At 32.2% G+C, this 11,260-nt stretch overlaps 1 protein-coding gene across 1 annotated transcript; it reads right to left on the reverse strand.

Annotated features, from left to right (window-relative positions):
- Positions 1–15: 15 nt before the first annotated feature.
- On the reverse strand, positions 16–10,707 carry LOC100871210 (uncharacterized). The gene is made up of 5 exons (XM_086916707.1): positions 10,348–10,707; positions 7,120–8,036; positions 5,575–6,673; positions 3,002–5,164; positions 16–2,796 (listed from the first exon to the last, which is right to left on the reverse strand). Exons 1-5 carry the CDS (start codon positions 10,484–10,486, stop codon positions 1,850–1,852), a joined length of 5,265 nt encoding a protein of 1,754 aa, XP_086772833.1. The 5' UTR covers positions 10,487–10,707; the 3' UTR covers positions 16–1,849.
- Between the last annotated feature and the right edge of the window lie 553 nt (positions 10,708–11,260).

The following is an 11,260-nucleotide window of genomic DNA, read 5'->3' on the forward strand; positions in this document are numbered from 1 at the left end:
TTGGTACACAATGCCTTTTATTTTGAGCAAATAACATTTCTTTTAATAATATCTTGTTTTCTAATATCTAATTATATTTATATATATAATTTCTATCAAGATACAGATATCAGAAAATCAAAGCTAATTATACTCAGTTCCTCGCATTCTTCCATTACTTGCAATATTCGAAATAAAAACTGTCTTAACTAAATAGAGCTTTGTAAGAAATAATTTTATAACGATATACCGGATCTGTTTCGCAAATGTACGTGTCTAGTTTGAAAGTAGTGAATAGCTGTAATAAATATGTAGCGTATTTATAAGCGTGTCAGTCCGTTTATAACTTCTATAGTATGTAATATAATGTATATGGCTCTAATCCAGTACCTAAAATTTGTTCAATGGCGTTATATTTTTGACCCATGTTTTTTTTTTTTTTTTTTTGCATTATAATATATTTTGCAATTATAAAAACCAAGATTTGTGGATATGTCACGACATATATATATATTTCACATCCAATATAATCCGTATGGAATATCAATTCTCACTGTGCTTTGATATTTTTCATATTTTTACGTTGAATACCGAAACCCTGCAGTTTGTTATATTATACTTTTTAAACAGCATCGTATTTATAGTGTGGTGTGAAACACATTATTTCATAATTATCCTGTGTAATTTAATATATAAGCGAAACTTTGTTACAAATTACAGCGTTAATCTTTTATGAATGTGACCAGTGTGTTAGATTCTTTTATTTTTTACTTATGATAAATTTGATGATGAATTTGTTAGCTTATAAGAAATTTAATATGTGTTATATATATATGTATGTGTTGTATATGTATATACATATTGAATAACAAGTTATACGATATTCATGAATTGAATGAATTCGCTAAAGTTTGTTCAAAATTTATTGATTGTTCAATATCATTTTTTTTACTAACAGATAAACTAACATAAATTAAGGCATATTTTCTTTTTCAAACTTATGAAATACAAATCAACTATTTTCATATATATTTAAGACAAAGCTTAAGCTTATATTATATCTTTATATTTATGTTTTTCGTTTTCAAAATATAGTGGAATCAATATTACGTGCTATAATAAAGGATATTTTTTTTTTTTTTTAATGATCTTGATCAATTAATTGATCTTGAACAAACTATAGCTTATAATACACGAATGTATCTGAATTTGAAATGTTTGAAAAATTGAATGCCTTTGCGTTGATGCGGATGAATATGACAATAGCACATGATGTGAATTATATTAAGAGTTTTCATTCTGGCCTCCAAACTGATAAAAAACTGAACTGTACGATATCGTGGGTGTTCATGCGTTCTACCTGTGTGGTCGCATTGTTACTACAGATTCTAAAGATTCTCAATAGACAGCTAACAATAGATATAAATTGTGGTACATTGACCATCAGAAGAATAAGCATCAAATGAAGTACATTAACAATTAATAAAAATATGGAAGAAGGTATACTGCATTCGTTGCACCGGTTTTAATTATTTCCAACTGTGAGATGTGTATGTTCATGTTTTCTTTTATCGAGAGGGTAAATCATATATTATGTATATACAAGTAAAAATTTGCGTTTTCATTGATATAGTTGGGTCTTCCAAAGACATCCAGCGATTAGAGAGTGTATAATGTTTCAGAAAAGTACAAGTATTACAACGGGAGGTATAGTTCGAAGAGAATTTTTTATTTCGCACAAAAAAGGAAAATTGTAAGAGATTCGTTTGTCTTATGTCATTATTTTTCCATTTAATCTCCAAATATGTTATACTTTACTGCCAAACGCTAAATAAAATCGTGATATTCGTTCAAATTTACATCTTTTTGTTTATCTTTGTATTTCTACGTTACTAAAATTGTTCATTACCTCATTTTCATTGATCGACGAATAATCATTGGAGTAGTTAATAGTAGTATCAGAATTACTGTTATGTTGCATTATTTCGTTTTTAAATATCGCTACAAATTCATCTTTATGTTCGTTATTAGATAAAGTTTGTATATCTTCCGATATTCTCGGTAAGACTAACAATTTTTCTCTAGTTTCTATCTGATGCTTGTAGCACGTCGATGCCTGAGACACGTCAATTTTATTTTTTTTAATTCGTTTAAACATCGTAAAAGGATGCGCACATTTCTGTTTCGAATTTTCGGAATTTTTCAATCGACTTCTTATCACTATACTTCTGCGAGTATAATACGGTTGTTTGAAACCTTTTCTCAACAATTGTCGAAATTGATTACTAACAGAACCCGTAATAAGCAAATAATTTTTCTTTTCTTCATCCACAATTATAGAATGTTTCACTAAACGCACATTACTATACTGTTCACCGACCGAAATGCGATTTCCGCCGGAAATATGGTGATCGCTTTTCGAGGGAAGTAAAATCCAATCGTCTTTCTGAGATTTTTTATTTTTATTTCTGGTAATTTGTCCATTCGAATGCTGAATATTTTTATCGTGAGTGTTACTTGACAATTTGTGGAAATGAAAATTCGATAGAATGTCGTTGAAACTTGGTATATTTTTTAACAACGAGTTGAATGATGCGAATCGATTCTCAATCTTAGAGAATATCACAGAAACAATGTTATTTTCCATTCTTGAAATACTATGATAAGAGCTACTTCTATCGCAAACGATCTTGGAGGAATTCGATTCTTTTTCGTGGAACGTATTATCTGAGATATTGGTATTTGTTGTTTCTGCTATCTTTTGATGTGCATACTTCAATGGTGGAAATTGCTTGAGTCCATTTGCCGTTTTCTCGTCTACAAATCGCAATGATTGGTTGTATTTCTAATATTTTTTTTATATTATTTAAAATGTAAAAAGTGTAATAAAATTACTATATTTAAAATCAATATAATATAAGCTTTTTTAAATATTACTCATATTATTAACTTTTTATATCTATATATATTATTTTAAAATCTTATTTTAATAAATATAATACGTTCTAGAATATTTACTCACCATTTATTCGACAATTCTTTGGGAACATTTTCTCAGCAACTGTACAGTTTTCAATCATATTGCTCATTTCGATACCCGTAGAGACCGTTGTTATTGATTCGCATTTTTGGTTACCAGATACAATCGAGCAATTTTCTTTTTTCGAAACAAAATACACGTTATCGTCTTCAGTTTCATTTTCTTTACTAACATTCTTCGAAGGATCACATTCAATCTTTTCTTTGCATCGATTTTCACTCGTTTGAACCGAATATTCATTAATATCCCATCCATAAAAATCGCCAAAATTTTTATCATATTTTATGTGGGTCATCGTAGAAACGAACTGTACATGTTTTTCCTTGGCATTTTTCTTTTCGATTTCGTTACGTTCATCTTTTTCAACTTCATCATCTTTTGCATTTTCTTCTTCCAATTTCTTCACTTCATTGTCTGAAGTGTACGAAGAAAGCGAAATTGATTTTTTTAATTTTTTCAGTTCTTTGAATGGGAAATAAGCAAATTTCATTTTTTCGAGCGATTCATCTTTAATTGGAACATCTATATCACCTTCTTCTAAGTTTTCCAACTCTAATTTTGTACGATCCGATGTAATTTCTTTCTTTTTTTGACTCTCTTTTTTTCTTTCTCTGATTACATGAAATATCTTCTTTTTATCATGCTCCTCACCTTCTTCCGGTTCTTTGATAGAAATGTATTTATAATCAAGCACCTTCTTCTTTTTTTCGATTGGTTCATCTTTAATTGAAACATCTCTATCATTTTTTTCTATGCTTTCTAGTTCTAATTTTGGTTCCGATGTAATTTCTTTCTTTTTTTGACTCTCCTTTTTTCTTTCTTTCATTACATGAAACATCTTCTTTTTATCATACTCCTCGCTTTCTTCTGGTTCCTTAAAAGAAATGTATTTATAATCAAGCACCTTCTTCTTTAACACATCAGTCTCGTTGGTTTTAGTCGTTTTTTCGACTGGTTCATCTTTTGACTCATCAATTGTATCGTCTTTTTCTATGCTTTCTAATTCTAATTTTGGTTCCGATGTAATTTCTTTCTTTTTTTGACTTTCTTTTCTTCTTTCCTTGATTACATGAAATATCTTCTTTTTATCATACTCCTCACCTTCTTCCGGTTCTTCAACAAAAATATATTTACAATCAAGCACCTGCTTCTTTAACACTTCAATCTCATTGGCTTTAGTCGTTTTTTCGACTGGTTCATCTTTTGACTCATCAATTGTATCGTCTTTTTCTATGCTTTCTAATTCTAATTTTGGTTCGGATGTAATTTCTTTCTTTTTTTGGCTCTCTTTTCTTCTTTCCTTGATTACATGAAATATCTTCTTTTTATCATACTCCTCACCTTCTTCCGGTTCTTTAACAGAAATGTATTTACAATCAAGCACCTGTTTCTTTAACACTTCAACTTCACTAGCTTTAGTTGTTTTTTCGACTGGTTCATCTTTAATCGAAACATCTCTATCATCTTTTTCTAATTCTAATTTTGGTTCCGATGTAATCCTTTTCTCTTTTCTTCTTTCCTCGATTACAAGTATCTTCTTTTTATCAAGCTTCTCACTTTCTTCCGGTTTCTTAGTAAAAATGTATTTATAATCGAGCATCTTCTTCTTCAACATATCAGTCTTACTGGCTTTAGTCGTTTTTTCGACTGGTTCATCTTTAACCGAAACATCATCTTTTTCTAATTCTAATTTTGGTTCCGATGTAATCCTTTTCTCTTTTCTTCTTTCCTCGATTACAAGTATCTTCTTTTTATCAAGCTTCTCACTTTCTTCCGGTTTCTTAGTAAAAATGTATTTATAATCGAGCATCTTCTTCTTCAACATATCAGTCTTACTGGCTTTAGTTGTTTTTTCGACTGGTTCATCTTTAACCAAAACATCATCTTTTTCTAATTCTAATTTTGGTTCCGATGTAATCCTTTTCTCTTTTCTTCTTTCCTCGATTAGATCAAATATCTTCTTTTTATCAATCTCCTCACCTTCTTCCGGTTTCTTAGTAAAAATGTATTTATAATCAAGCATCTTCTTCTTCAACACATCAGTCTTACTGGCTTTAGTCGTTTTTTCGACTGGTTCATCTTTAATCGAAACATCTCTATCATCTTTTTCTAATTCTAATTTTGGTTCCGATGTAATCCTTTTCTCTTTTCTTCTTTCCTCGATTACAAGTATCTTCTTTTTATCTAGTTTCTCACTTTCTTCCGGTTTCTTAGTAAAAATGTATTTATAATCAAGCATCTTCTTCAACATATCAGTCTTACTGGCTTTAGTCGTTTTTTCGACTGGTTCATCTTTAACCGAAACATCATCTTTTTCTAATTCTAATTTTGGTTCCGATGTAATCCTTTTCTCTTTTCTTCTTTCCTCGATTACAAGTATCTTCTTTTTATCAAGTTTTTCACTTTCTTCCGGTCTCTTAGTAAAAATGTATTTATAATCAAGCATCTTCTTCTTCAACATATCAGTCTTACTGGCTTTAGTCGTTTTTTCGACTGGTTCATCTTTAACCGAAACATCATCTATCTTTCTAATTCTAATTTTGGTTCCGATGTAATCCTTTTCTCTTTTCTTCTTTCCTCGATTAGATGAAATATCTTCTTTTTATCAATCTCCTCACCTTCTTCCGGTTTCTTAGTAAAAATGTATTTATAATCGAGCATCTTCTTCTTCAACACGTCACTTTTACTGGCTTTACACATTTTTACACTTTCCCTACTTTTAACCTTTACCTGAATCGGCCCAATAATTTCAGATTTCTTCTCAATCCTTAACATTTTAACCTCGCTCTTAATTTTACGCGCCTCTCCGCTAGGAGCAATCTTCGTCGATTTCACTTCACCAACCTTCTCGATTTCACCATCTTCCCCTCTCTCATCGTCCGTCCCTCCTCCTCCTTCTTTTCTCATCTCTTTCAACCCCCCAGCCTTGCACACCCCGACTCTCGTAACGATGTGAGGAGGCAGTTTCAAAATAGATGCATATCTCGCACTATTCTCGCTACTTGTCCTCCCGTTTCCTTTTCGGCCGATACTTAATCGGAGTTTTTTTTTATCCTCGTCAACGCTCTCCTCGGACGTGGTCGTCTCGCAGGTGCAGATCTCCACGCTCGACTTCGATTCAACCCCCTTCTCCTTCGCACCTCCACTCTCCCCCGTCCCCGTGTCTTTGTGCATCGCGGTCCCAGTGTCGGACGTATCCCTTATTTTAACGTTTCGCCTTACGCACACCGAGTCCTGGTAATATTCACGCGGTTGCAGGCACAGCTTCTTATGGCTGCGCGGACAGCGCGAGAACGGGTCGGGCGACTCGAACATCTTGCCCTGCACGTAAGGCTCGAACAGATGCGCGTCCGCGATACCGAATGTGCATCTGGACTCGGAGAATTGTTGGATCGCCCTCGAGGTGAGGGTGGGCAGTGGCACGGGTATCGTGATACTCCTCCTTCTGTCGAATTCCATCTCCACTTGCCGGATTTTCGCCCGGACGTTGATTAAACGGCCCTCGGCGATCACTCTTTGCGAGCTATAAGGCGAGTAATTCACGTTAAGTTGCTCGTCGGTTTCCTTTTGCCTTAGGACGGCGAGCAAATGTCGCAACTCCTCGTTCGTCTTGGTGCAGAGCACGGCTGGATCTATGGGGCCCGCGGTTTCCACCTGGAAACATCGATGCTGGTGAACTGAACGGTGCTCGCGAGGAAAGGACGTGTTTTTTTATATCATTCGCAGCTTCTCTTCGTGAAGAAACGTTATGGTGATACTCGGCAGTAATCGATCGGGTTTTGATGATATTTCGTTAAATTTGTACGACGAATTCTCGTTGAAAGTGATTATTATACGAGTAAAATGAAGATTAATTAATCAAATTAAATGAGAGATCTAGTGATATATATTTATACAAATATATGTGTATATATATATATACATATACATATATAAAATTTAATTTTCGAATAGATAAATACAAAGACATTTCTTACATTACAACTTAAGCCTAAAATTTAATTGAACCAGAAATAATTTTTTTAACTTAATCTGAAGGCCCGTCTTTCTAAAATCCAATAGGGCCCTTTATACAAATCGCTTAACAAAACGAAACCCACCTCGTACCCATATCCCTGACACTCCATCACCTTCTTGTTGATCAAACTCTCCACCTGCGCCTTCAACACGTTCACCTTCACCTGCACCAACGTGAGCAACGGAATAATGTTCGCCGGTGGATTCGTGGTCATGTGAAGATTGATCAACGCGTTCAACTGTTGCGCGCCCCTCGCTTCGGACAGCAACTGTTCCTTGTTAAGCGTGTTCAGACACATTTGGGCCTTCTCCATCGTCTCCTCCATGCTGGTCGTTATATTCGAGCCGGGTATTCTCCTCAGGATCAAACGTGTAGCGCAACAAGATATAATTCCTGGAAGTGTCAAAAATTGCGATGCCAATGCCTGAAGACTTATGGAAGCTGGACAGTTCCGTTTCGAGCAAATAGTGTCATCGTCTGTTGGTGTGCAACGATGCTCCTCCTCTACCTTGAGCATGTGGCAGCAGCATCCGTGGGGATATCCCTTGCCGGCCGCTTGTCTGTTTTGCCAACAATGCGAGCAATGAACGCGAGCTTGTCCAAACGAGTTGTAGATAGGCATGGGGATAGGATAGGGATAGAAGGAGGGTGGATAGGAGATTGGTTGTGACGGGTTGACATTCGTCAATTGTGCTGTTGGTGTCTGCTGGTGTATTGGGTTTCCTTGGACGGTTTGACTGGATTGTTGGTGACAGCTGGCCGGCAGGATAAATATGGAACTGGCCCCGCTCACGCAGCTGCGTATCTGGTCAAGAACGTTTTGTGGGAGGATAGTGTGGTAATTTGCTTGTGTTTGTACGTTTGTGGGTATATTCGGGTATGCTTGAAACATTGGCAGGTAAGAGCTTTTCGGGTTTTGTCCGGGGTTCGGCTGGTACTGCTGATTCCCCATCAACACATCCTCTTGATGGAATTGGTAGCACGGGTGCTTGAAGGGATCTGTGTCGACAATTTTATCGAGATTATTTTTTGTTAAGGATTGATTATTTATAATCGATCTCGAAATACGTCGTCGATGGCATGATTCTGAACTTTTCCGATTTTAATTATCAAAGGCAAAGGTATCAAAGCATTATAGTTAGAGAATTCGTCGTGAATATGTGTCGATAATATTTCGTGAATATTTTGAGAATTGTTTGGAATTGTTGAACTTGATGATGTATTTCGAGATCGAAATCGAAGAAAAGAATATTTTTGTGAATGATTATACGTATATTTTTTTAAAGTATAAGTATTTTTATAGTATAATGTAATATAAATGATGCGAAGGAACTGTTTAAAAAATTGTTAATTCTATATTCTTTTACGAAAAAAGGATATTTATAGAAAGCGAAGTTTGAAAATTGTTGTAAATCGTAAAAATTCTTTTGACGTATTGAAAATAACATTCTTTTAGGAACGATTGATTAGAAAAAAACGAAACGTGCTCAAAAAAGTTTTAACCGATTTTTCTTTAAATGTGAAATTTCGAATACATTTTCTTTTACTGAAATATTCAATTCTCGATCGATATTAAATAGATTGAAATTAATTTTTTTTCAACAAAAAAATTATTCAAAATATAATATGAATTCCAATTTGTATTTACGCGATTCGATCAAAACGACGCGAAATCCGTGTTTACAATATTTTTCGCAAAATTTTTCAAAGTATATTCGCTTTTTTATACATAACCAAATTTGTAGAGAGAGATAATTCTATATAAAAACGAAAATCGAAAATAAAGATTAAAATTTTTCTTAGTTTTTAGCTTGTATGAAAAATTATACCGTGTTTAACCATATATTATATTACTCGATTAAATTTTTTAAAGATAAATCCTTTTAATCCAACATTTTTCAAGTTAAAAAAGAAAAAACTAATTAACTGCTCGTCTCTGACAATGACAATATGTTGAAAAATTGCAAAATTCGTATCGGCGTACCGCAATGAAAAACCTTCATTAGTTTCTCAAAGGATTTCATTAAATCCAATCTGATCGACCGTGATTTACGATCTCAAAAGCGATATTTGCTATTGAAATCCCATCTCTTTCGATAATCAGATAGATATCGAAACAGATGGTGTACAAGGTGTTAATATATTCATAGGATATCTTTTAGAATTTTATTCTAAAAGCTAAAAAAAAAAAAAAAAACAAATTGATTTTTTAATACAAAGTTTGGAATATTGTTGATAATTTGGAATACCAAAGTTTCTAAAAAACTATTAACATTATCTAATTTGTAATATCGTAAATAATAAAAACGAATGATCTGATAACCAATGATGTTTGCGTAAAATTTGCAATTTTAATATTTTCGATTTAATCTGCAGAAGAATGAAACGTGAATTTCCAAAAGTTTTTAAATATTTGATCGTTGAAATTATAGTTAAAATATAATCAAAATTTTAAAGTAAATTATTCAATTTATTCGTTTGTATTTTAATTTTATTTTTCAATTTTACGAATTCTGAAAATATCCCGAGAATATAAAATATGACACGAAATTATAGATTTTAATATCACGTTGTTAATTTGGAATATTGAAAATGAAGATAATTTGAAATATTATATACTTCAAAGATTATATTATTTAGGTAATGTAAGTGAAGAGAAGATAAGTTATGAATAACTTACAAAAAAAAAAAAAATGATTATAAATTTGTAATTATAATATTGAAAAATATGGAGATTAAAATCAATACTTATTTAATATTATAGTTTCCATATTTTCACATTTGATTACATCGCAAAGAAGAATAATTTTAATAAATATTTTTTCTTAAATTTTGTAAACAGAAGATAATTTAGACTTTTGTTTCTACAAATTAATTTGTATCTCAATCAAATCTTTATTTTGCAACAATTTTTTAGTTAAATCAAAATTTGAGATACTTTATTTTTCTTAAATATTATAATATATTTCTATACTTTAAAGTATTTCCAATAGTTTATTAATTTCATTTAATTTTATATCTTCCCAATCACTAGAATAATTTTTTATTTAAAATATACTGCATTTTCATTATTAATTAACGTATTATTTTAATCAATATTTATTAATATTTATAAACAATTTAATTTGTTAAATAAATTTCAATTACTACAATTACTTACAACTTAATAAATAATCCTTAATTAAATTATCTTTATATACCAAATTTTATATTACTTTCGATAATCGTCACCCAAAAGATCTCCCCCATGAATACATCAACACGTTACACACATGCACGAATCGTTAATAACTTTTGTTAACACGAATACCTTGCGGATTTGTCGAATAAACACAAGGGCCAGTTTGCATTTGTTGCGTGACCGTTCGGGGTTGTTGGAATGCCCTGCTTTGTTCAGGCACGTTGGGCACGCCTGTTGACATTTGTATATTGTAAGGTATATTCATCATCGAGGAGGTTATGTCAGTTGGATCTGTATTTTTTTTTTTTTGTGGATATAGCACCACAAACCCGTGCGGTTATTCTGAAGTATTAAATTTAGTGTTGCCTCACGGGTTTCGTGGCGATCCTGTCACATGGAATTTTGAATTACGGAAACCTGAAGGGATTGTTGGATTTGGTGTTGGTTTACGGGTGACGGTTGGGCTATTGATAAATTCCGCTTTATCATGAAGTTGCGTGTGAATATTATTTTATACAATGTGTCTTGAATTTAACTTTGAGAGAGGATCATGAAAAAGAAAGATCTTCTTTAGAAGATTTTCTTTTCTTTCTCCGTTCTCAAGAAAATAGAAACGAAAAAAGAAACGAAATAGTTTCCATTTTTCCATTTACTTATCCACACTTGTGCATTTGTGATATTTCTATTCATTTAAAATAAATGGTGACCTTTTGTAACATTACATCATTACGTTTCATATTAATCTAAAGTACAATTAAACATTGATATTATTTGATACACTACATGTACTGTAATTCCATCTTTCATTTAGTTGCTTTCTTGAATTAATTGCTATTAAAAACTTTCTTCTTCAAAGTTCTCCACGAAAAATAAGTTTGACGATTGGAGTTGCCATAGCTTTTCTATTTCCAATTTCTGTTCAACCAGATTCGAACTATTACGAGCTTTAAACTGGACAATTTTCAGATCATATAAGAGAAGAAGATTATTTGTAAAAAATCGTGAGATAAAATTATTCATGTAGATAGAAAATATACTATGT

This window comes from Apis florea, unplaced genomic scaffold (genome assembly GCF_048593485.1).
Source record: "Apis florea isolate Af1SG1 unplaced genomic scaffold, ASM4859348v1 contig_2190_pilon, whole genome shotgun sequence".
Lineage (NCBI taxonomy): Eukaryota > Metazoa > Arthropoda > Insecta > Hymenoptera > Apidae > Apis > Apis florea.

What these genes read in the sequence shown, in the direction of transcription:
- LOC100871210 (XM_086916707.1), bottom strand. Translation starts at nt 10,486, where the DNA reads ATGATGAATATACCTTACAATATACAAATGTCAACAGGCGTGCCCAAC. An exon ending in AAGAAGAAAAGAGAAAAGGA is followed by an intron (nt 5,165 to 5,574) that starts TTACATCGGAAC and finishes AAAGAAGAAAAG; the next exon opens with AGAAAAGGATTACATCGGAA. An exon ending in AAAGAATTGTCGAATAAATG is followed by an intron (nt 2,797 to 3,001) that starts GTGAGTAAATAT and finishes TGCGATTTGTAG; the next exon opens with ACGAGAAAACGGCAAATGGA.